Source organism: Equus quagga, chromosome 13 (assembly GCF_021613505.1).
Source record: "Equus quagga isolate Etosha38 chromosome 13, UCLA_HA_Equagga_1.0, whole genome shotgun sequence".
Lineage (NCBI taxonomy): Eukaryota > Metazoa > Chordata > Mammalia > Perissodactyla > Equidae > Equus > Equus quagga.
The window spans coordinates 100,080,842-100,108,085 of NC_060279.1; the positions used below are offsets into that span (position 1 = coordinate 100,080,842).

Here is a 27,244-nt window from a genome sequence, read left to right on the forward strand (position 1 = left end):
TTTTTTTTTTCAAGATTTTATTTTTTTCCTTTTTCTCCCCAAAGCCCCCTGGTACATGCTTGTATATTGTTCATTGTGGCTCTTTCTAGTTGTGGCATGTGGGATGCTGCCTCAGCATGGTTTGATGAGCAGTGCCATGTCCGTGCCCAGGATTCGAACCAACGAAACACTGGGCCGCCTGCAGCAGAGCACGTGAACTTAACCACTCGGCCACGGGGCCAGCCCCTGTAAATAGGTTTTTTGATGGGTATGAAATTATTGTGCAGCATGAAATATGAGGTGTGAATGTAGGCTTATTAACCCATTCTTTTTTTTTTCTTATTTCTTAGGGTTTTATTTGCTTGTTTTTAAACTCCATGAGGAATAAGGAATAATTTTTGGTGAGAAGCTTTTCTACAAACATTACATCTGCTGGTCTTTTTCATGATGAATTCTTTAATGTCAACTAAGGAGTATAACATTTTCCCTTCCACAAATAATAATATGAAGATACTGATGCTAATATTGGATAACATTAGCTAGTTAATATATGTTAGTAACAGTCCCAACCATTGTATATTTCTTAACTCATTTAATCCTTGTAGCAATCCAGTACACACAGTAGTATATGTATTTAAAACATTTAAAAAGCAGCAGTAATTTTTTCTACAAGTATTTACATATTTGGTTGTGTGTGCACATGAACATAAGTAAAAATAGTTTTTAAAAAAGGTCTGGAAAGACAAATAAACTGATAGTGATTCAAATGAGGGGATTAGAGCTATTGGCAGTATTTTACAGGGAGGAAATGTTCATCAGTTATTTCAGCACTGAAATGTAAAGTTTGCAGAGAAAAACAAAGAAAAAAAGCACTAAAGTTGAACCTGGAAGGCAACTTTTATAACTGCAAAGTTTCAATGGGCACCATAATAAGTGTCAGTATTTAGTGAAATGATAACCACAGAAAAGATTATTACGACCCCATTAAAAAGAATGACAAATAAACGTGTACTTACTGAAACAGTAGCAATGATAAAAGCAGGTTATGGTACAGCATGCATGTCATGATTATGGTTACACTAAATAAAATCTGCAAGGATATGCTGTAGTAATTTGAAAGCAGTCATCTCTGGTAGGCTTACAAATAATCTTTATTTTTTTCTTTCTGTTCTCTATGGTTTTTTTTTACAAAAAGAAAATATGAGTTTACAAAAGGAAAAAAGAGCTGCCTTCAAAAACAAAGTTACAATTCTGCCAGGAATTAAAAGACAGCCTGTGTAACACGACTTCCAGTGTAGTATTGGTGGAAACACAGATCTGTAGGCCACAGCACTAGAAAAGATGGCCATAAAACATAAGCTAATATAAACACAAATATGTAACCAAGAAGGAGAAGAAAACAATTGGCAACAAAGGTATTATTGAATAAGTAGTTGTGAGACAGAATCTTTCTTTTTGGGAGGGAGGTTTAATTTAGACCCCGAATTCACAATTTAAAATACATGTGATTAACAAGTTACGTAAAAATTGTAAATGCATTAGGAAAAACAATGCTAGAGTGTTATGGGTTGAACTATGTTGAAGTCCTAACCACTGGTACCTGTCAATGTGATCTTACACAGAAATAAGGTCTTTGCAGATGTAATCAAGTTAAGGTAAGTTCACTTGGGTGAGTGCTAATCTAGCATGACTGGTGTCCATATAAGAAGAGGAGAGGAGACACAGAGACACCCAGGGAGATGCACTGTGAAGACGGAGGCAGAGACTGGAGTGATACAGCTACAAGCCAAGGAATGTCAAAGATTGCTGGCTGTTACCAGATGCTAGCGGAAGAGCATGGAACAGATTCTCCCTCAGAGTCCTCAGAAGGAACTTACCAACAACTTTGATTTCGGATCTCAAGGCTCCCAAACTGTGAGAGAATAAATTTCTGTACCCAGTTTTGTGGTACTTGGTACTTTGTTATGGTAGCCTTAGAAATCTAGTACACAGGAAACCTTCAATCATGCATTATCTGGGGTTTTGTGGGTTTGTTTTTTACATTACTTGATTTTTAAAACATTATTACAAAGGTTATAAAAACGGGCCTATCATTCATCCAGTATGAATTCCTGCATGGCGAAGGAGGTCAGAGCGGCTACCAAAGGCCTTTCCACATTCCTTACAGTCATAGGGTTTCTCACCAGTGTGAATTCTTTGATGTCTAGTAAGATTTGAGCCTTTATTAAAGGCCTTCCCACATTCATTACATTCATATGGTTTTTCATCCGTATGGATTCTCTGATGTTGAATAAGTTCTGAGCTCTGAACAAAGGCCTTTCCACACTCTTTACATTCATAGAGTTTCTTGCCAGCATGAATTCTGTGATGGTTAGTAAGTGTTGAGGCACTACTAAAGGCCTTCCCACACTCCTTACATTCATAAGGTTTCTCACCAGTATGCATTCTCTGATGTTGTATAAGCCTTGAGTGTTGAGTAAAGGCTTTTCCGCATTCTTTACATTCATAAGGTTTCTCGCCAGTATGAATTCTCAGATGTGGAAAAAGTTGTGAACTCTTAGTAAAGGCTTTTCCACATACTTTACATTCATAGGGTTTCTCACCAGTGTGAATTCTCTGATGATCATTAAGGTTTGAGCAGTAATTAAAAGCTTTTCCACATTCCTTACATTCATAGGGCTTCTCACCAGTGTGAATCCTCTGATGTTGAGAAAAATAAGAACTACAACTAAAAGCCTTGCCGCATTCCTTACATTCATAAGGTTTTTCACCAGTGTGAATCCTCTGATGTCGAGTAACAAGTGAGCCACGACTAAAGGATTTCCCACACTCCTTACATTCATAGAGTTTTTCAGCAGAATGAATTCTCTGATGTTGAATAAAGTGTGAGTTTTGATTAAAGGCCTTTCCGCATATCTTACATTCATAGGGTTTCTCTTCATTAATAGTTTTTTGACGTGGAATAAGAAATGTGGGATGAATAAAAGTGGGCATGTCTTCATAGGTAAATATTACTTGACTAAAACGTCTCTTCTTTAGAGATAATATCTTGGTCTCACACACTGATTCCAGATCTGAAAGAAAACATAAAGGCATATGTTCATTTTTCCTATTCTGGGAGAGGTTAAACTTCTAAAAAAGAAATGGGAAGATTAAGCTGAAAATAATATCTGGGAAAGTAAACACTTAGACAGTTCTCAAATAGGGCTAAACAATTTCTAAAACTGATAGGAAAAGCACAGACTTTAAGGAGAGGCAACAGAGGAAGAAGTTGAAGATGGTGACTAGGGAATAAATGATTTCTATAATCCTGAAATTTTGCTATGGATCAGAATCACCTGAAACTTTGGTGAACACACTGTTCAGGGCCATCCTCCACATATACATTGCTATACAGTAATTCTAAGTATACATACATTTATATAAGCACACATGCACAGCATCGTATTGTATGTTTTATAATTTGTGGATGATTCTCAGACCTACATCAAAGGACTACTGAGGAATAAATGTGTTGAAACTTATAAATGGAGGGAGGATCAGTGACTCTCTGCAAAGGGTGTATTGTTGGCAAATTCACATCAGGGGACAGCCTGCACCAAGTCTAAGGTGCTGAATGAAACTGGTGAGAATGGTAGACAGGTAAATCTCTTCTGTGGATAGAGCCTGATATGTGTTGGAGATACACTGAAAATAGTTTGCCTTGGAATTCTGTGATGCTGATCTTAGGAGAGAGAGGAATGGAATCTTCAAGTCATGGCAGTGACTAAGAGGAGAGGCAGCTTGAGTGTGAGAAAGAAGAGAATAAAATGGAACGTACTCTGAGAAGAAGAGAGGAACTCCAAGTCAATATTTTTCCCCACTCTGCATATGTCTGCCAATGACCATGAAAGTGCTGCAAGTATTGATTTTGGGTTGACAAATAAATTTTAGTGAGTAGGTAAATTTGTAAATATGGAATCTCTAAGTAATGAGGGTCAAGTGTACTTTTAATTAAAAAGGGACATAATTTCTGTTAAAAATGGCAGAGTGTACATGAGTTTACCACTACTTATTCATGAATCTACAGGAAAATTACAGTAAAAGCTTAACAAGGGGACAGGAAAATCCTGCTAGGACAAAGGATACTGGAGGTGAGACAGCAATAACAAAACTTGCAAGCTGGAAAGCCAACGGATGAATGGTAAGTGACTGCAGACCAGAGAAAGTCAAAGTGAGCCTACAGTGGGTGAATTTCACAGCTCTGATTCACAGTGCAGATCCCTACAACTGCACAGGAATTGGAGGTATCAGGCACTTCTAACAGTGGGGGGCACAGAGAATGGTGAAAACCGAAGGATGAGTTCAAAGCCTGTATTAGTAGTAAGACCTCCAAGACCCCCCCCTCCTCTATCCCACAGAGAAGAATGATTATATTTTTTCATTTTTACAGAAACCTAGAAGTTTAGAAAAATGGAACCAGAGGGAATCTGGACTCAGGAATATCAGGCATAGCTGTGGGCATGGGTACTGAATGGAGAACAAAGGATTAACAGGAAATATACATACTTGTGATATAATAACGAATATATCTACTTTTTGTTCCCTGTTCCTGGCATACAGCTTCAAAAACCATTGGAATTCCTCACAGGACTGTTTTTGTTATTTACACCAAGCTCCTTTTGATCATACCTGAGTTTATGCTAACGAGGTGATTCACAGGGGGCCCTTAGTTTCAAGGGAGGTGCTGGTTGGTCACTCCTACCTACGTAATGAAACTCCAGTGAAAAACTCAGGGCAAGGACTGGGGGAAGCTTCCTGGTTGATGAACCTATCTACGTACCAGGAAGGTGGCACATCCTGACTCCACGAGGACAGAATCTCCTGTGCTTGAGACCCTCCTAGACCTTGCCCTGTGTACCTCTTCATCTAACTATTCATTATATCCTTTACATAAAATGGGAATCATAAGTACAGTGCTTTCAGGAGTTCTGTGAGTTGTTCTAATGAATTATCAAACCTGAGGGGTTGTGTGAAGCCCTGAATTTATAGTTGGATAGGCAGAAGTGTGCGTAGCCTGGAGATCCCACTTGCAGCTTGTGTCTGAACTAACGGCTGTGTTGTTGGGTACCTTTGCCCTTTAACTTGTGGGATCTGATGTTAACTCCAGGTAGGTAGTTTCAGAATTGAACTGAAGCATAACACACCCAGCTGGTATCAGAGAACTGGTGTCAGTTCACAATACTGTAATGATGAGACTCTTGCTGTACTACAATTTAATACCCAGAACACTGATAATAGGCTCCTAACTCCCTCACCAGGAGAAGCAGTGAAGGTCTCCTCTCATGGGAAAATCATGCACAAGAGAAAAGATCAACAGTTACCAAAAGTGGGCAGTCCTCAGTAAATTAATCCAACCAGATCATCCTAAAGTAAATGAGACCCACTCCCCACTACACAGAGGTTCCAATCATCTTTGTAGTATCTCCCAATTAAAAATGAGCAGTAAGCCACACTATCAGACATTTGAGGAAAGTTTTTAACATGAAAAAGAGCCCAAAAGAGGACAAAGTATCTGTGAGGAAACAATGCAAAGAAGAAAAGAAAATGTCAAAGAAATATAATGAATAACCTCAGAGCAATAACAGATCTGATATCCATTAAATAGGAATAAGATGCTAAATAAAGGAACACTGAGAAAACACAAGGTTATTAGAAATTGAAAATATAATAGAAATATTTTTTAAAAAATCAACAGTTCCTGTCTAGACCTGAATGTGCAAACTTCTGGCTTCCTTTCTCAACTGACCCTAGAGAAATTACACAGAATTTGGTTTTGTAGAACTGACACAAACTGAAAAAACCCTAGGGAGGCTGAAGACTGGTATAAACTTGTGTGTTTGTGGGTGGAGGCTACCTGCCTGGACAGGTGGTAAAAGGAGGCAGGGAGAGGCTAGCCTGGAAGCACAAGTTTCTAAATTCTAACTTAGCCTTTCCCTGAACTGCCTTGGGACCACAATGGCCTGTGCCTTTACCACAGAAGTTGGTGGTAACAGCCAATAGACAGCTGCTGAGTCACTGTGTTAACCTGATGGCAAAGAAAAAACACTGCTGGAGAAAGGAACATGGCTGACCATCCACTCTCAGGCGTCTGCTCCTCTACCTCCTTAACTATGAAAACCCCCAGAACTGGGAGAATACAAAAAAGGGAGGCGGACTCTTCCTGTGGTGCTGCTTCATCTACTCTTCCTGTGGATGATGCTGAAAGATGAAACTCTGATGAGAAGAGTTGCCAGGTGGAGCAGTAGCAAATAAAGTTTATCAGCAGTGAACCTGTAGGTCTTAGGGCTTGTTATGCCTGAGCTCATCTCCTCTCATTCCTTAAATCCACCTGGAGGGACGCAGACTAGGTTCTGGCTCTCGGCCCTTCCCCAGGTACACTGTCAGACAAGGTGGTTGATATCTTCATGGGAACATGAACTAACAGGGCAAAATGGCCACACACCAGAGGGTACAACTGTTGTGAAATAAGACCACAAACTGCCATGATTATCCTGACAGATTCAGAAAAGTTGTATGATGTGGGCAACATCTATTTACAGTAACTCTTAGCAAACTAGCATAGCAAGGTAACATATGTAACTTGGTAAAATTTATCATAACTTTGGCAAATATTATATGTAAATGAAGAAACTTTAGATATGCTCCCTATAACAAGGGGAAAAAAGAAATGGATGCCCACTACCACTGTTACCAACTGAGACAGTCCTAGCTACCATTATAAACAAGGAAATAACAAGTATAACAACTGGAAGGAAAGAGATAATTCTAATAACATATAGATAATATGATGATCTAACTAGAAAAACCAAGAGAATAAAAAACTTTAAGTTCAGTAAACTTGTTGGATACAAGACCAACTTACAAAAATTAATAGTATTTCCACTAACATCAGCACGATGGTAGAATAGGAAGCCCTAGACTCTCCTTCCACCCAAACACACATCAATTCAACAGCAATACATGGATCAATTCCCTTTGTGAGAAATCTAGAAACCAGCTGAGAGGCTCCTGCTTTCTGGGCAAGTGTGAAACCAGCCACATCAAAACTGGTAGGAAAACTAGAGACACCCTCTCACCATAACCCTCACGTCTAGCATAATGCCAGTGGACTGGGAGGAAACCTCCAGCTTCCAGCTTCTCCCTGAGGACAGAAAGAGTTAGACTGCACATCCAGTGTTCTTCTCCGCAAGCCACCCAAAAGACAGGCTTGTCTCACCTGTCTCAGAACGCAGACTGGACCTGGCATATGGTATGCCCCTGGGGGCTACAGAGAGCAAAGGCACTGGTTTGAAGTAGCACGTGGACACTCACCACAGCTCCTCCCCCAGTTTAATGCAGAGCAAGTAGAAGCAAAACTCCAGCTCCTAGCTTCTTCCAAGGGAGGGAAAGAGTGGACTTTGCATCAAATGTTCCAACTTTTCCAGGGATTGCCCGAGGGACTGGCTTCTGTATTGGAGTGCTGATGGGACCTGGCATATTCTAGACACTTGGGGGCCACTGAGAACAAAGAAGGTGATTTGAACTTTCACGCAAACACTTGCCATAGCTCCACCCACCAGCCCACAGCAGAGCGAGCGGGCAAAAACCACCAGCTCCCACCTTCTCCCTGGGAGGGAAAGAGCTGGATGACACATGCAACATTCTAATTTCTCCTGGAGCTACTTGAGGGATTGGTGCTTGTCTTGGGGTGCTGATGGGACCTGGCATACTCTACACGCCTGGGGGCCACTAAGAACAAAAACAGTGGTTTGGAGTAGCACGATGGTTTGAGAGGCTCACAGAAGCTCTGACTGGTGAAGGGTCTTCTCCAGATGAGGCCAATCCATGACGAATGGGACAGGTTGGGGTTTTTTCTAATGTGTAGATACCAATAGAAAGAGTCAAGGAAAATGAAGAAACAAGGAAACACAATTCAAACAAAGGAACAAAATAAAGCTACAGAAAATGACCCTAAAGAAACACAGGTATAGGAATTACCTGATAGAATTTTAAAAACCAGTGTAAATATGCTCAACGATCTCAGCAGAACAATGCAGAACACCTAAGATGTAAAGCAAACTGACAAAAGGGAGACATAGACAAAAATACAATAATAGTAGAAAACTTGAATAGCTTACTTTCAATAATAGAACAATGAGACAGAAAATCAACAAAGAAACAGTGACTTGAATACTATAGATCAAGTGGACCTAATGACATATGCAGAGCATTCTACTCAACAGGAATAGAGAAATTAGAAAACATCTTGAGACAAACAAAAACACAACATATCAGAATTTATGGGATGTAGAAAAAGCAATATGAAGAGGGAAGTTTATAGTTCCTACATTAAAAAAGAAGAAAGATCTCAAATATACAACCTAACTTTACACCTCAAGGAACAAACTAAACCCAAAGTTAGCAGAAGGAAGGAAAAAATAAAGATTAGAGCAGAGAAAAATGAAAGAGAGAATAGAAAAACAAGAGAAAAGATCAACAAAACTAATAGTTGGTTTTGAAAAGATAAATAAAATTGACAAACTTTTAGCCAGCCTAAGAAAAAAAGAGAGGAGACTCAAATAAATAAAATAAAAAATAAAGGCAACATTACAACTGATGTCACAGAAATAAAAAGGGTAAGAGACTCCTATGAACAAATACACCAAGAAACTGGATAAACTGGAAGAAATGGATATATTCCTACAAACATACAACCTATCAAGACTTAATCATGAAGAAATAGAAAGTCTGAACAGACCTATGACTGCTAAGAAGATTGAACCAGTAATCAAAAACCTCCCAACAAAGAAAAGCCCAGGATCAGATGGCTTTACTGGTGAATTCTACCAAACATTTAAACGGCCAATACCCTGATGAATATAGATGCAAAACTTCTCAACAAAATACTAGTAAACCCAATTCAACAGCACATGAAAAGGATCATACACCATGACCAAGTGGAACTTATTCCTGGGACGCAAAAATGGTTCAACATATAAAAATCAATTAATGTGATTCACCACCTTAACAGAATGAAGGATAAAAATTACACAGTCATCTGAATAGACGCAGAAAAAGTACTGATAAAATTCAACAACTTTTTATGATAAAAACTCTCGACAAACTTAGAGGGAAATTACCTCAACATAATAAAGGCCATATATGAAAATTCACAGCTAATACCATACTTAATGGTGAAAAACCAAAATCTTTTCCACTCAGATCATAAAGGCAAAGATGCCCACTCTCGCCACGTCTATTAAACATGGTAATGAAGTCTTAGCCAAAGCAATTTGGCAAGAAAAAGATATAAAAAGCTTCCAAACCAGAAAGGAAGAAGTAAAACTGTCTCTGTTTGCAAATGACATCTTATATACAGAAAACCCTAAAGATTCCACATTAAAGCTGTTAGAACTAAAAAACAAATTTAAGAACCAGCCCCATGGCCAAGTGGTTAAGTTCAGCGTGCTTCACTTTGGTGGCCTGGGTTTGGTTCCTGGGTATGGACCTACGTCACTCGTCACTGGCTATGCTGTGATTGTGGCTCACATACAACATAGAGGAAGACTGGCAACAGATACAAGCTCAGGGCAAATCTTCTTCAGCAAAACAAAACAAAAAGAGCTCCCACACAGCAAAGGAGACAATTAACAGAGTGAAAAGGCAACCTATAGAATGGGGGAAAATATTTGCCAATCAAATATCTGATAAGGGGTTAATTTCTAAAATACATAAGCAAAAAAACTAATAACCCAATTAAAAAATGGGTTATGGTGTTGAACAGACATTTCTCTAAAGAAGACATACAAAGAGCCAAGAGGTATATGAAAATATGCTCAATATCACTAATCACTAGGGAAATGCAAATCAAAACCATGATGAGACATCACCTATCACTGTTATAGGCCTATTATCAAAAAAAAAAAAGTATTGGTGAGGATGTTAAGAAATTGGAACCCTTGTATACTATTGGTGGGAATGCAAAATGGTACAGCTCCTATGGAAAACAGTATGGAGGTTTCTCAAAAAATTAAAAATAGAACTACTATCTGATTCATCAATCCTACTTCTAGGTATTTATCCAAAAGAATTGAAATCATGATCTTGCAGAAATATTAGCACTCCTGTGTTAATCACAGCACTATTCACAATAGCCAAGATGTGAAAACCACCTAAATCCATAGATGGATGAATGGATAAATAAAATGTGGTATATACATACAATAGATTATTATTCAGCCTTAGAAAAGAAGGAAATCTTGCAATATTTGACAACATGGATGAACTTTGAATACATTATGCTAAGTGAAATAAGCCAGTCATGGAAGGACATATACTGCATAATTTCACTAATATGAGATATTTAAAAGGGTAAAACTCATAAAAACAAAGAGTAGAATGGTGGCTGCCAGGGGCTGGGGTGAAGGGGACATGTGCAGCTGCTAATCAAGAGGTATAAAGCTTCAGTTATGCAAAGTGAATAAGTTCTAGAGATCTGCTATACAATAGTGTGTCTATAGTTAACAATACTGTATTATACACTTACAAACCTGTTAAGAGGGTAGATCCCATGTTAAATTTGTGACATGTTAAACGTTATTCCACAATAAAATTTTTAAAAAGAAAGAAAAAAACACCAAAAAAGTAGTTGTATGAATTTATAACCCACCAGCAGCTTATGAGGGTGCATACTGCTCCACATTCTTACCTATTTTACTAACGTCAGACTTAAATTTTTGCCCATGTTGCTGGTGTCATAATGGTATCCTACTGCAGTTTTAATTTACATTTCCCTGATAATGAACAAGATTAAACTCCTCTTTCTGTGTTAAAAAGTTAATAGTATTTCTCTGCACCCATAATACCAACTAGAAAATTATAGATGCTCACAATAGCAACAAAATCTATTTAAAAAAATCTACATGGGACTGGCCCTGTGGCCAAGTGGTTAAGTTCACGCGCTCTGCTTTGGCAGCCCAGGGTTTCGCCAGTTCGGATCCTGGGCGCGGACATGGCACCGCTCTGTCAGGCCATGCTGAGGCGGCATCCCACATAGCACAGCCAGAGGCACTCACAGCTAGAACATACATTTTTGTCCTTTCTACAAGGGCTTAAAAGGGATGTAGCTGGCTATGGGGGTTGATATCACATGAGCTAAGGATGTTTCTAGTCTGTTAAAAACATTTATGTATGACAGCTCAATTACGTACCTCCCACATTTTTCTGTGGTTAAAAATTATAATTAATATGGGTCATTGAGACCATCTGGGAATAAGTTAGGAGAGATGTAATGGGAAATGTTTTTATCAAAAAAATAATAGTTTTGCCTTAAGCCAGCTGCTCCAAAATGTGAAAAAGATGGTGTAGCTATAAAAGACATCTAGGTATTTTAAAATGTTAATTCTCCAGAAAATGATGCATAAATTCATTTTAACCTCAATAAAAATGTCAACAGCTATTTTTTGCATTGTGAATATTAATAAGCTGATTCTAAACTTTATATGAAAATGCAAAAGATGAAGAGAAGCAGCAAGGAGAACTTGCTCTACCAGATAACAAGACTTATTACATGCTACAGTATTACTATAGTGTGGTATTGGGATGAGGGTAGACAAATAAGCCAATGGAACATAATAAAGTCCAGAGACAGACTCAAAGATATGGGAACACATGATTTATGACAAAGGTAGCCTTACAAAGAATGGAAAAAAGATAGACTTTTCAATAAACATTGTTGGTCAACTGGATGTTCACATGGAAACAAATGAAATTTGACCCCATATCTCACACTATACACAAATATCGACTCCAAGGAACTGTAGATCTAAATGTAAAAGGTAAAACAATAAAGCTACTAGAATATAATGCAGAAAATATCTTCATGACTTTGGGGTAGGCAATGATTCCTACACAGGACACAAAAAAGCTACAACTATAAAGGAAAAGATAGATAAGGTTGACTACATTAAAATTAATAACATCAAAAGCCAACATTAATAAAAAAGTAAGCTACAGAGTGGTAGAAGATATTTACAAGGAGTTCATATATGGAATATATAAAGAACTCCTTCAAATCACTAAGAAAAAGACAGACAACCCAATGAATTTAGCCAAGAAACAAACAGGCAGGTCACAAAACACACACATACACACACCCAGAATGGCTAAAATTAAAAGGTCTAACAATATCAAGAATTGGCAAGAATGCAGAACAATGGCAACTTTCATGCTGCTGGTGGAAGTATAAATTATATGGTGGAAGTATAAAAACCACTTTGAAAAACTGGCATTATCTATTAAAGTTGAACATACACATATCCTATTACCTAGTAATTCCACTCCTAGCTATATCCCCAAAAGAAAGGTGTATATATATATGTACCAAAAGGTATGTACAAGAATGTTCACAGCAGTATTACATATAATAGCTAAAAACTGGAAAACAACCCAACTGTCAACAGTAGAAAGGATACATAATTTATAACAACAACATACAATACATAATATAAAATATATTCATATAATGGAATACAACATAGCAACAAGAATGAACCAACATCAGCTATATGCAATATCATAGATGTATCTGATAAACATAAAGTTGAGCAAAAAAAAAAAAAAAACCAAGGCAAAAGAATAAACACTGTATGACTCGATTCACATAAAGCTCAAAAACAGGCAAAATTAATCCGTGGTGTTAGAAGTCAGGATGGTGTTTATTTTGAGAGAGGACAAGGAGGCTAGTGATTGGGAAGGGACAGAGTTTTTTAAAAAGTAAAGAATTTTTCAAAAAGTAAAAATGGTCAACAAAGTTAATAAATAATTGGAAAGAAGATAAAATAAAAGCCAACATAGAGACAAATATACACAAACGTATGTGCTTCTTAGGGTGTGAATATCTACCGTTATACAAGTCTAAATGCAGCAAATCCTATGAAGAAGGAATGAAATCTAAAATGTAGGTAGAATAACTTGTCTTGGAAATGAAGAAGAAAGGTACTTGCTACACCGGAATGGGAAGAAAGTAAAGAGAAAAGAAAAGCAAGATAGCTCCTATGGAAGAGGCCTTGGGTCTTTGAGGGGAGTTTCCTGATAACATCCTACAGATAGTATCTCCTAGGGTTCTGCTCCTGCCCTATCATCTCTCACTTACCTGAACAAAGGCCTCTAGTCAGCTCTCTGTCAACCATCCAGGGCTCTTTTCCTTGTTCCAATAAGGAGATCACAGCTGGCTTAGAATTGGAAAGTCCTGATCACAAGAAAAGACATGGGACATGGTTATGCTGTTGGTGTCCCAGAAATCAGATCCAGTCCCTTGGTGATCAAGAGATGCCACTACAGGAAGGACCAGAGGAAGATGAAGCTTCAGCTGAAGCCCATTGGAGCTGCCCATTTCCAACTCTTCCATTCCATTCCAACTCAAACCATTCCTTGGGGAACAGGGAGCAGAAATTTAGCTGGTTACTTGAAAAGAATAATTCACAATGGAGAAAGGAGACATTCCCGAGGGCAGACTCCAAATTTTGGGAGATAGTTATCCTTACCAACTGAAACCAGGTTGCTGAAATTCTCCAACATCACTTCTTTGTATAAATTCATCTGACCAGAGTCCAGGCATTCCCATTCCTCCTGAGAGAAGTTTATAGACACATCCCTGAACATCATTGACCCCTGAAACAACAAACATGCTTTCACAATGGAAGGAAAGAAGAAAAAGACGGTAGTAGAGGAGGCGGTAGAGGGCTCTAAAGAAAAGGACAAAGACTGTTAAGCAAATTGAAGGGGCAGGAATCCTACTACCTCAGTAGAAGACACATCTCCCATGCACAGAGGGATACATCCAGGAATGTGCAAACAGAGTGAACTTTTCCTCTGAGAAGAAATAGCAAGCACGCAGCTCAATGTCTGACCGTAGTAAAGTCTGCATAAATGCGAGTTCCTTCCCCCTTTCCATTTTCCCTTTAAGCCCCAAGAGAGGAAAAAATGTCATGGACTTTAAAAAAAATCTTCCAATATACTTTGGAGTAAAATTTCAGAATATCGGGGAAAAAGAGAACTTCCTAAATCTTTCTGGAAGAAAATGTGGACCACATAAAAATTTTCAGGAATCAGAATGGCAATGGACTTCTCAACGGCACCATTTAAAATAAGAAAACAAAGTGATTCTTTTAATATTACAAAGGAAAATGAATTCTGGTCTAGAATTCTATACCCAGCCAAAGGTAGTATGAAGATAATATACCAAGCAAGATTAAATACCAAGCTAATGTGAAGATTAAATGAAGACAATTCTAGATGTGCAGGAAATGATAAAATTATCTCCCATCCCGCTTATCTTAGGAAGCTACTGGCCTATGTGTCCCATCAAAATTAGGGGGTAAATTAAGAAAAAGAAAGGTATTATATTCAGAAACTAGAAAATTAACATGAGAATGCTAAACAAAGTCCCAGTATAATTGTAAAAGGCAGGACAATATCTGGCAACAGAGCTAGAGAACAACACCTAGGAAGAGGAGGACAGAGAACTATGGGAGAGGGATCTCCAAGGAAAAATAAAGAGCCAATATATTTCATCACATGGGAATTATTGATAGGCAACTGACAGCAACATTGGTGGATTTGGAAAAAAAATTAGCAACATATAGATGGGAACCAGGCAAATGAAGAAACAAAGCAATTTACCTTCAGAAAAATAAAAATTCTACAAAAAACCCCACTAGGGTCTAGTGTACTACTTGACTCAGATTAACAATATCTGCAAGGTCCTATCCCATGGATATTAATGATGTAAAGAAAAACTGTGATATAACTCTTTGGAGGGGACGGGAATGAGGAATGTGGTACGGGAAAGCTGAATCCATACTGACTTTACCTACCTTAAGGAAATCATTAGAAAATTTCCATCGAAAACAGCAACATAGGAATACTAATTAAAATATAGGAAAAGTGCCAAAAGAAACAGCAAAAAGAGTTGAGGGTAGCCACCTGAGAGGAGTAGGATTGGTAGTGGGACAGAGCCCTGCGAATTTTTCATTAAATCTTTTAATATTTCTTGAATTTTCAAAATGCAAAACTGGTTAAATATTAATTTAAAATATCACTATCTTAGACAAGAGCATAATTTAAATTTCTTGAAAACTGCAGTTCTCTTATGACTGTTATAAGAATTATTCTCTATTAACATAAACTCTTTAACTTTTTAAATGTTATTGGTGGCAGAATTTTCCACAATAAAACATTACTGAATAAACCTTTTATTTCACACATTTTGTTAGGCAAAATCCTTAAGATCCTTTCCAGATATGGTCCTCCCGCCCATACCATGCCTTATGTATCTCTTCTGTCTTGCTGTTCCTGAGGTGTATCCTTTATAATAAAACCATGATCATAAATACAGTGCTTTCCTGAGTTCCATGAGTCATTCTAATACAGGCATGCATCGTTTAACGACGGGGATACATTCTGAGAAAACGCTTCGTGAAGTGATTTTTGTCATTGTGTAAACATCATAAAATCTATTTACACAAACCTATATGGTATAGCCTACTACACACCTACGCTATATGGTACTAATCTTATGGGACCACCATCATATACGCAGGTCGTCGTTAATTGAAGCATCATTATGCGGAGCATGACTGTAATAAATTATTGAACCTGAGTGGAGATCATGGGAATGCCTGAATTTGTGGTGTGATGGACACAAGTGCAGTGCCTTGGGGACACTGGAGACTTGGGGCTGGTCTCTGAAGTTGGGCAGTCTTGTGAAACTGAGCCCCTTAACCTGTGGCGCCTGTGTTAACCCTGGGTAGTTAGTGTCAGGATTAAACTGAACTGAATTGTAGGATACCCAGCTGGTGTCTAAAAATTGGTTGTTGTTTGGAAAATGAGACATTCCTATCCCATTTAAGAAATTAGATTACTTTTCCTTCATCTTAGGCCAACCAAGGGGGCCCCTTTAAATTCCAGGGTCAAAAGTGGAAGGGTGAGATTGTTTAGAATTTTTGCTGTGTTCCCTGGAGTTTGGAGGGAACAGAGACTGGTACCTATTCCCCATCTTGGATCAGATGTGGACCCAATGGAGGGACAATGTGACCCCAACAAAGGAGTGGGTCACAGAATGCCCAATTTTATGACAGGTATTACAAGTAGCCATTTAAAGGAAATATACTGCCCACAATACGGAAAGTGCAATTAGAGGTTTCTAGCAGGGGCTTCTCTGAGAATCCCATAAAAGCACCCCATAAGAAAATGAGTCAGTGTTGAACATCCATGAAAGCAAGAGAGACCAAGACCAAAACAACAGTACCAGTCAAGTAAGACTTTTCTCCTTATCTCCTCTTCCCTACCCCTGTAGCAATTTCATACGAGCCAGAAACTGCCTACTGGGCAAGAAAGAGAAGTTCAGGTTGAGAATACAAAGAAGCTTAGTATGTCCCCCTTTTCACACTGCAAGCTTCTAGCTTGAAGCAAGCCTGAGCTCAGAGAAAAGGCTTTAAATGAAACTTACATATTACTACACTCAACTAGAGGCTGTAATCAGCAAAATGAGACTGATTCGGTGACTGAAAACAACCAAAGGATACCAAAGAGTGATCAAAACAATTATAAGGACTGCACAAATTTTTATCCAGGGCAACAAAAAAATTAGCCCATAAAGAGTTGAGAGTGGAAATTATGGGGAAGATACTTTCTTTTGCTTGCTTTCTATAGAGTCCTGCTTATTTCAAAGCGCTAGTTATAAGTCAATTTGATTTTCACCTGCAAAAAGTGATAATCTGGGGCCAGCCTGCTGGCATAGAGGTTAAGTTCACATGCTCCACTTTGGCAGCCCGGGGTTCGAAGTTTGGATGCCAGGCGAGGACCTCCACACTGCTCATAAAGCCACACTGTGCTGGCATCCCACATACAAAACAGAGGAAGAGTGGCATGGATGTTAGCTCAGCAACAATCTTCCTCAAGCAGAAAGAGGAAGACTGGCAACAGATGTTAGCTCAGGGCCAATCTTCATCAAAAAAAAAAAAAAGTTATAATCTTACATACTCTTCTCTAATTTTTAATACAATTTTTTTCTCTTGTCTATGTAGTTTAGTTGACACCTACAGAACAATGTTAAATAACATTGGTAATGGTGTATATCCTTGTCTTTTCTCTGATCTTACTGGGAATGCTTCAAATATTTCCTGATGAAGCATTACATTAGCTTCTGTGAACAAAATTCATTTTATTCCTTTAAAAATTTATTTTCTACTATAGCATACTAGCTCCCTAGAGTTATTCCCATTAATATTGGGCAAAAATATTCACTATAGAGATGGTAAGTGTAATTAGAGGCTGATAGGAGAGGGGAGCAAGATATTCTATTTCGGCTTTGGCACGGGAGAATGGATTGCAAAGACTCAGCCTGCTTCTAAAGAAATTCAGATAGAAAGGCCTTGAGCTAAAGAGATTTGGGGAGACTCATTCTTATCCTTATTTTCTTTGCCTCTGTACCAAACACATACATTTTAAAAACTGAGAGTGACCCACTCAGTTCTAAATTTATACCTTGAGAAAACCCTATCCCTATTCTGAGTCCTCTCCCTTGATACACTCTAACTTTCAGGTAAGAAAATCAGAAGATAAATGGATAGCCTTATGATTTAGTGAGTTCCTCAAGATTAGAAGTGTTGAAACACAACTGAATAAAGATATTTTTACTACTAGTTGGGGGAATAACCCAAAAACTCTAGCTACCTGCCACGCTCTCTGCCTCTTCCTGAAACAAGGCAAGGTTCTTTTGCTTAATATTGCTTTGATTTGAGCTGTTAAGTGTCAACTCTAAAAACCAAAAAGATTAAGAAATGAAAAAAGAAATAATGAGAAATACCAACCCATGTGTAAGTAGAGCCTGAGAAGGAGAAGAGAGAAAATGAGGCAGCAACAATCTTTAAAGATCGCTGAGGATTTTCCTGAACTAATAAAAGACACTTATTAGTAGACATTTATTTATTAGACATTTATTTGTAGCTAAATTCAAAAACCCCTACAAATTCCAAGCAGATAAATAAAAAGAAATGCACACTCAGGCATGTTATACGAAAATTATACAAAACCAAAAACAGAGAGAGGAAGTCTTATGCCAGAGGAAGAAAAGCCAAATTATCTTCAAAGGAGAGAGGAGCTAGAATAAACAAGACTGTGTGATACTGGCACAGCGATATACACATAGATCAACAGAACAGAACCAACAGCTCATACACATACCCATGCACATACGGACACTGGATATATTTGAGGACTAGTGGGAACACAATTGACATTCTAATATATGGTGCCGAGAAAATTTGGATACTCCTAAGGGAGAAAAAACCAACCCTGACCCCTACTTTACACCATACACAAAAGCAAGTAAGAGGTGGATTAAATATATAAATGGGAAACACAAAACTTAGAACTTTAATCATATATATGGGAGAATATTTGCATAACCTTGGGACAAGGAATGATTTCTTAAATAAGATAGAAAAAGCACCAACCAGAAAGGAAAAACAAATTGATAAATTTGACTTTGTTAAAAAAATGAGGACTCCTATTCATAAAACCACCTTAAGGACTGGGGGGCCGAGCAAAATGGCGGGGTGAGCTGACACGGGATTCTCTCCACTCCAAAATACAACAAAAGATTGGAAGAACTGAATTTCAGAAAATAAACATAATGCCAGCTCGTTAGAGACCTACAATACCAAGAAGGCAGAGATCATAAACCTTGCTTACATCCTCGGAGGCGCTGGAACGGTAGGAGAGAACATCGCTCCCTCCCCTAGAGTCTGCGATGGCTGCGGTGCGGGTCGGGAAGGAGCGGGGGAGGGGCCGCGTGACCGGGGGATCATCCAGGACTCCTGCCGCTGGTTCAGTGGAGACCTGCTGACGGGAGGAAAGCTTCCATCTGCGGGGACCCCATAAATCAAGGGCCTTGGAAGACCAGAGAACAGAACTGATCTGAACCCAGACCGGTGTGTGTGAGTAACAGCCCCCCCCCCCCCCCCCCCCAAGCCAGTGGGCGCAGCCATCTTGCCTGAAGGCAGAGAGCTTATAACACGCGGCTCTCTACCCCCATCTAGTGGCGACAGGCTGTAACTGCAACTGAATTCTACCACCATGAGAAAAAACCGCTCCTCTACCATCCAGCAATTTATAAAAGCCCCAGACCAGAAGGAAAACAATAAAAACACAGAATTAAGTCCTGAGGACTTGGAATTAGGTAAACTAAGTGATAATGAATTCAAAGCAGCTATAATCAAAAAACTCACTGAAGTAGAGAGAAAGATAGAGAAACAAGCCAAGCTCTGGAGTTACTTCACAAAAGAGATTGAAATCATAAAGAAGAATCAAACAGAATTACTTGAGATGAAAAACACAATGGACCAGATAAAACAGAATACGGATTCCCTGAATGCCCGGGTAGAAAACATAGAGGAGAAAATTAGCATAATCAAAGATAGACAGGCTGAATGGCGCCAGACAGAGGAAGAAAGAAAATTAAGAATTAAAAAAAATGTGGAAAATCTCCGAGAGATAATGGATTCAATGAGGAGTAAGAACATAAGGATCATAGGAATTCCCGAAAATATGGAAAAGGAAAATGGAGCAGAAAGTGTGCTTAACGAAATTATTGAAGAGAACTTCCCAAATCTAGGGATCAAAAGAGAAATGTGTGTAGAGGAGGGTTTTATATCTCCTAGATTTGTCAATGTAAAAAGACCTACTGCAAGGCACATAGTAGTAAAGTTGGCAAATAGGAATGATAAGGAGAGAATACTCAGGGAAGTAAGGAAAAAAAGAGAATAACCTATAAAGGAGCCCCTATCAGACTGTCAGCGGGTTTCTCTACAGAAACCCTACACACTAGGAGAGAATGGAGTGATATAGTCAAAGCTTTAAAGGATAAAAATCTTCAGCCAAGAATGCTCTATCCAGCAAGAATTTCCCTCAGGTATGAGGGAGAAATTAAATCTTTTCCAGACAAACAAAAGTTAAGGGAATTTGTAACTAAAAGCCCTCCATTACAAGAAATCCTCAAGAAGGCTCTCATACCTGAAAAAAGAAAAAAGGGAGAAAGGGGACACAATCCACAGACTAGGGAGACCGATGGATAGAACCAGAACAGGATAGCAAATATTCAACTATAGCATTAGGGTAAAGGTAAGGAAACTACCAAAACAAGGACGATCTTAACACTCTAACTACATATTAATAAGATGAGTTGGAATAAAAAATGAAAATAATTAATTAGGAGGGGAAGAGCAAAGGGTCTAAATCAGTATTGGCCAAGTAAGTAAGAGACCACCAGAGAATAGACTATATTATACACAAGATTCTAAATACAAACTTCAAGGTAGACACTAAAATAAAGTACAGAACAGAGTCACAAATCATAAATAAGGAAAAATCTAAGAAACCCAGCATAAGAAATTGCAGTATTAAATGGGTAGTTTAAAGCAAACAGGAAAAGAAACACAGGAAAACAAGATAATGAGTGACAGACTAACAGCACTAAGTCCACATGCATCAATAATCACTCTCAATGTGAACGGATTGAACTCTCCAATAAAAAGACACAGAGTGGCAAAATGGATTAAAGAACACGATCCAACAATTTGTTGCCTCCAGGAAACACACCTCAGCCCCAAGGACAAACACAGACTCAGGGTGAAGGGGTGGAGGACAATACTTCAAGCAAATAGCAAGGAAAAGAAGGCAGGTGTTGCAATTCTCATATCAGACCAAGTGGATTTCAAAATAAGACAGGTAAAGAGAGACACAGAGGGACAATATATAATGATCAAAGGGACACTTCATCAAGAAGAAATAACGCTTATAAATATCTATGCACTCAACACAGGAGCACCAAGATTCATAAAGCAACTATTAACAGACCTAAAGGAAGATGTTAAAAACGACACAATAATAGTAGAGGACCTCAACACCCCACTCACATCAATGGACAGATCATCCAGACAGAAAATCCACAAGGAAATAGTGGAGCTAAATGAAAAACTAAAACAATTGGACTTAATAGACATATATAGATCACTTCACCATGAAAGAGCTGAATACAGATTCTTCTCAAGTGCACATGGAACATTCTCTAGGATAGACCATATCTTGGGAAACAAGGCAAGCCTCTTCAAATTTAAAAAAAATTGAAATAATAACAAGCATCTTCTCAGATCATAGTGCTATAAGGCTAGAAATTAATTACAAGAAAAAAGCTGAGAAAGGCACAAAGATGTGGAGACTAAACAACACACTACTGAACAAGCAATGGATCATTGAAGAAATTAAAGAAGAAATAAAAAAATACCTGGAAACAAATGAAAATGATAGCATGCCATACCAACTCATATGGGATACAGCAAAAGCTGTATTAAGAGGAAAATTCATCGCAATACAGGCCTATCTTAACAAACAAGAAAAATCCCAAATAAGCAACCTTAAAGCACACCTAACTGAACTAGAGAAAAAAGAACAAATGAAGCCCAAAGTCAGCAGGAGAGAAATAATAAAAATCAGAGCAGAAATAAATACTATTGAAACGTAAAAGGCAGTAGAAAGGATCAATGAGACAAAGAGCTGGTTTTTTGAGAAAATAAATAAAATTGACAAACCACTAGCCAGACTTACAAAGAAAAAAAGGGAGAAAGCTCAAATAAACAAAATCAGAAATGAGCGAGGAGAAATAACAACAGACTCTGCAGAAATACAACAGATTATAAGAGAATACTACAAAAAACTATATGCCAACAGAATGGATAACCTAGAGGAAATGGATAAATTCTTGGACTCCTACAATCTCCCAAAGCTCACTCAAGAAGAGGCAGACAATTTGAACAGACCAATCACAAGGAAAGAGATTGAAACACCAATCAAAAACATCCCAAAGAATAAAACCCCAGGACCAGATGGCCTTCCTGGGGAATTCTACCAAACTTTCAGAGAGGATTTAATACCTGTCCTTTTCAAGCTATTCCAAATAATTAGGGAAGATGGAACACTTCCTAACACATTCTATGAGGCCAACATCACGCTGATACCAAAACCTGACAAAGACACCACGAAAAAAGAGAACTACAGGCCAATATCACTGATGAACATAGATGCAAAAATTCTAAACAAAATTTTGGCAACCAGAATTCAGCAATTCCTCAGGATCAGGTGGGATTCATACCAGGGACACAGGGATGGTTCAACATCCGCAAATCAATCAACGTGATACACCACATCAACAAACTGAGGAATAAAAACCACATGATCATCTCAATAGATGCAGAGAAGGCATTTGACAAGATCCAACAGCCATTTATGATAAAAATTCTGATCAAAATGGGCATAGAAGGAAACTACCTCAACATAATAAAGGCCATATACGACAAACCCATAGCCAACATCGTACTCAGTGGCAAAAACTGAACCCCATCCCCCTGAAAACAGGAAGGAGACAAGGATGCCCTCTATCACCACTCTTATTTAACATAGTACGGGAGGTCTTGGCCAGAGCAATCAGGCAAGAAAAAGGAATAAAAGGAATCCAAATAGGGAGGGAAGAAGTGAAACTCTCGCTGTTTGCAGACGCCATGATCTTATATATAGAAAACCCCAAAGAATCCATTGGAAAACTGTTAGAAGTAATCAACAACTACAGCAAAGTTGCAGGGTATAAAATCAATTTGCATAAATCAGTAGCATTTCTATACTCCAGTAATGAACCAACAGAAAAAGAACTCAAGAACACAATACCATTCACAATCGCAACAAAAGGAATAAAATACCTTGGGGTAAATTTAACTAAGGAAGTGAAGGACCTATATAATGAAAATTACAAGGCCTTTCTGAGAGAATTGGATGACGACATAAGGAGATGGAAAGACATTCCATGTACGTGGATTGGAAGAATAAACACAGTTAAAATGTCCGTTCTACCTAAAGCAATCTACAGATTCAACATCATCCCAATCAGAATCTCAATGACATTCTTTACAGAATTAGAACAAAGAATCCTAAAATTCATATGGGGCAACAAAAGACCCCGAACTGCTAAAGCAATCCTGAGAAAAAAGAACAAAACGGGAGGCATCACAATCCCTGACTTCAAAACATACTACAAAGCTACAGTAATCAAAACAGCATGGCACTGGTACAAAAACAGGTGCACTGATCAATGGAATAGAATTGAAAGCCCAGCAATAAAACCACACATCTATGGACAGCTTATCTTTGACAAAGGAACTGAGGGCATACAATGGAGAAAAGAAAATCTTTTCAACAAATGGTGCTGGGAAAACTGGAAAGCCACATGTAAAAGAATGAAAATTGACCATTCTTTTTCACCATTCACCGAAATAAACTCAAAATGGATTAAAGAACTAAAGGTGAGACCTGAAACCATAAGGCTTCTGGAAGAAAACGCAGGCAGTACACTCTTTGACATCAGTATTAAAAGGATCTTTTCGGACACCATGCCTTCTCAGAGAAGGGAAACAATAGAAAGAATAAACAAATGGGACTTCATCAGATTAAAGAGCATCTTCAAGGCAAATGAAAACAGGATTGAAACAAAAAAACAACCCACTAACTGGGAAAAAATATTTGCAAGTCATATATCTGACAAAGGCTTAATATCCATAATATATAAAGAACTCTCGCAACTCAACAACAAAACATCAAACAACCCAATCAAAAAATGGGCAGGAGACATGAAGAGACATTTCTCCAAAGAAGATATACTGATGGCCAATAGGCACATGCAAAGATGCACATCATCGCTGATCATCAGGGAAACGCAAATCAAAACTACACTAAGATATCACCTTACACCCGTTAGAATGACAAAAATATCTAAAACTAATAGCAACAAATGTTGGAGAGGTTGCGGAGAAAAAGGAGCCCTCATACACTGCTGGTGGGAATGCAAACTGGTGCAGCCACTATGGAAAACAGTATGGAGATTCCTCAAAAAATTAAAAATAGAACTACCATACGATCCAGCCATCCCACTACTGGGTATTTATCCAAAGAGCTTGAAGTCAGCAATCCCAAAAGTCCTATGCACCCCAATGTTTATTGCAGCACTGTTTACAATAGCCAAGACGTGGAAGCAACCTAAGTGCCCAGCAACAGACGAATGGATAAAGAAGATGTGGTACATATATACAATGGAATACTACTCAGCTGCAAAACAGAACAAAATCATTCCATTTGCAATAACATGGATGGACCTTGGGAGAATCATGTTAAGTGAAATAAGCCAGCGAGAGAAAGATAATCTGTGTATGACTCCACTCATATGAGGAATTTAAAATTATGGACTAAGAACAGTTTAGTGGATACCAGGGGAAAGGTGGGGTGGGGAGTGGGCACAAAGGGTGAAGTGGTGCACCTGCAACATGACTGACAAACATTAATGTACAATTGAAATTTCACAAGATTGTAACCTATCAATAACTCAATAAAAAAATTAAAAAAAGAACGATAGATCTTCATCACTATAAATTTTGCCATTTATAAAATGCTAAATAAACATTGCTTTAAACATTAAAAAAAAAAACCACCTTAAAAAAAAGTGATAAAACAATCCAAATAGAAGAATATAAACAAAAAAGGACCCATAGCTAGACTATATAAAGAACTCCCATGAATCGAGAGAGATAATCCAAGAGCAAAACAGGTAAAAGATTTGAACAGGCATTTCACAAAAGAAACCCAAATAGCGAATAAACATATGGTGTTTAATCTCATTATTAATCATGGAAATTCAAATTCAAACCTGTGTGTATAAATATGTGTGTCTGTATAAATAAACAAATATTTAAACCTTTCAGTCTGATGCAACTGACCTAAAGAAAAGGATAAACCATACCTCATTCACACAAAGAAATAATATGTACCTTTGAAAAATGGTATTTTACAAAAACCATTTGACGACATGGGAGAATGACACTTACTAGTGAAAATGGAGGATATAAAAGGGTAAATAAAGTATAATTTGATTTTGGAAAATACAGCAAAATATTAACATTAGTTAATTAGAGTGGTCACATTTTTTTTTCTTGGTAATTCTGTGTTTTTGAAATCTCTAAAATAACCATGCTTTCATTTTAAAATCATAATAAATATTGTATTTAAAAAGAAGAAAACTCAGCAAACGGAAGTGGAGCATTTTCCAAATAAGTAAACATTAGGTATATGGGAGGCATTGGGCTTTAATACCGGGCCCAACTATCCTTTCTCCAATGGGGAAACGATAGGGATCGATCTTTATTAAGCATTAACTTTCAGAAGAAGGAAAGCAAAGAGGAAACCCCCCACACACCTTGGACATTGCTTGTAGAAGTTCATCATGCATTCTTTCCTTCTCTTCTGCGTCTGGCCCGGAGAAGGGTGGAAGCAGGAGAGGAGAAAGTAACTGTGAGACACCAGGTTTTTCTAGTCGCTCAAACTGGTCAGGTCAGAGGTCAGCCGTCAGCCCCCAGCCCCCATCACACACAGGGAATGGAGATCAGAGGAGAATGGGGTATTCTGCCCAATCCCTGTGTCTCAGGGAAAAGATGAGGTCATTGCTGTCCACGGCTATAATCTGACCAAACGTCACAGGGGTTTCCTAGGGACAGAGTTCTGGAGTCACAATCGCACAGTTGACAGGAGCCCATACCCACACACAATGCGACATACATTAAGCAGAGTCATACTTAAATGGACACGCACGCCACACACCCCCACACAGAGCCACATACGGTAACACAGTCACAATCACACACTCACCACGGAACACACACAGTTACACCCACAGTGCTGCAGGGTCACAATCACATACAACCACAGGAACACACAGTCACAACCCCACAATGACAGGCATCCTACATCCGCACACAGGTCTCAGTGTCACGATCTCTCTCCTAGACAATCCCACAACTTCCCCTCTTCATGCCGCTCCGCCCGCACAGGCGCGAAGTTCCAGGTCCGTACCGGCCTTCGGTCTCCTCAACTTACGCCTTTCGAGTCTCCCGGGGCGGGAACCTGCAGAGTTGAGCCGGTTCCCCAGGGGCCCACGAGTTCTCACCTCACGGATCTAACGGTCCCGCCAGGCGTGACGAAACGTTCGAGTTCCTGCGAGAAGAGCGACGGGCCGCCTGAGCCTCTGGGAAATGTAGTCCAGAAGGCGACGCACGGCCGACCTCTCTCAGCGCCCCGCCTGGGCCCGCCTGAAACGACTGCTCCTGCAACTCTCAGCGCCCTCCCGGGTCTCAGAGTTGCGAGGCAGGGAAGCTCGGCGTGCTCCGGCTGAATCTCCGGTGCGGACCCGGCGCACCCGTTCCGTCACGCAGGAAACAGAACATTTTGGCCGGAAGTTGAGTCGAGCCGCAAGGCCTTCTGGGAACTGTTGTGCTCTGGAACGTCCGTTGGGAGGCGGGCGCGGAGGGATGGTTCAGCGTTGCCGGCGCCTCGCCCAGACCTTCCTGCGGGTCTCCGTCACCCAGCCTCCCAGAAACTGCGTGCTGGATGCGCATTCGGACGTTTCCGGCAGGTGACGCTGCCGCGTCCTTGCAGCTGGGTATAGGGAAGGGCCTGGAGCCGTCTGGGCTGCATCCCGGCGCGCGCGTGACGGGGCGGGGCCTTTTAGGAGGCCGGGAGAGTCCTGAGTAGCGGCCGTGCGTGCGGAGTGCTCGCGGTGGGAGTACGCTCCTGGAGAGTGGGTGGGGTTGTTGGAACAGGGAAGTGTGGTGGGAGTTAGTGTGTGGGGGGTGTGATCTTGTGTGTGTGCTTGTGCTAATGTGTGTGAGTGATGGTGTGTGTGTGCAATGGACTAATTGTGATGGGATGTGTGTGTCATGGTGATGTTTGTGGTTGTGTGCGATTGTGATGACGTGTGTGGTGTTGTCTGTGTGATTGTCATGAAAGGTCTGTGGTGAGGTGTTTGTGATATATGTGTGGTGGTTCTTACGTGATTTGGCTTGTGTAGCCTTTGTCATAGCCGGTAACTGCTTGAAAAAACATTTGTCTTGGGTTTCAAGTGGTCGTCCTTCCCCATTGGCTACTCCTTTTTAGTCTCCTTTGCTGCCTTTTCCCCTCCAGAAGTTCTTGACCTGTTCTGTTGCTTTGCAGTTTTCCTTGGTGATGCTTTCCAGATTCATTATCTCATCATCTTATGGCTTGCTCTTTTATTATGTGCATTAGTTAGCTGTTGCCATGATAATGATGCTGCCAA

At 39.2% G+C, this 27,244-nt stretch overlaps 2 protein-coding genes across 10 annotated transcripts in view; one reads left to right on the plus strand and one right to left on the minus strand.

Moving 5' to 3' along the window:
* Window positions 1-498: 498 nt before the first annotated feature.
* Window positions 499-26,330, minus strand: ZNF829 (zinc finger protein 829). 8 transcript variants are annotated; one of them, XM_046681262.1, is made up of 5 exons: window positions 26,099-26,330; window positions 25,352-25,404; window positions 13,545-13,671; window positions 13,154-13,249; window positions 499-3,053 (listed from the first exon to the last, which is right to left on the minus strand). In XM_046681262.1, exons 2-5 carry the CDS (start codon window positions 25,382-25,384, stop codon window positions 2,074-2,076), a joined length of 1,236 nt encoding a protein of 411 aa, XP_046537218.1. In that variant the 5' UTR covers window positions 25,385-25,404; window positions 26,099-26,330; the 3' UTR covers window positions 499-2,073. The 8 variants fall into 8 exon arrangements, with proteins under 8 accessions (XP_046537218.1, XP_046537220.1, XP_046537221.1 ...); XM_046681264.1 differs by having other exon boundaries at window positions 25,352-25,639; XM_046681265.1 differs by having other exon boundaries at window positions 26,005-26,106.
* Window positions 26,330-27,244, plus strand: part of ZNF568 (zinc finger protein 568) — a 44,796-nt gene continuing 43,881 nt past the window's right edge. The window contains exon 1 of one of the 2 annotated variants that reach the window (XM_046681155.1): window positions 26,330-26,563. The gene's annotated coding sequence lies outside the window, so the exon portion shown is untranslated. The remainder of the gene's footprint in view (window positions 26,564-27,244) is intronic. The other variant, XM_046681154.1, reaches the window with a different exon arrangement.

Coding starts and splice junctions, on each gene's coding strand:
- ZNF829 (XM_046681262.1), bottom strand. CDS start 25,384: ATGCATGATGAACTTCTACAAGCAATGTCCAAG. Junction 13,250..13,544: donor CAGCAACCTGGTTTCAGTTG/GTAAGGATAACT, acceptor TCTTGTGATCAG/GACTTTCCAATTCTAAGCCA. Junction 3,054..13,153: donor GACTAGAGGCCTTTGTTCAG/GTAAGTGAGAGA, acceptor GTTTTCTTTCAG/ATCTGGAATCAGTGTGTGAG.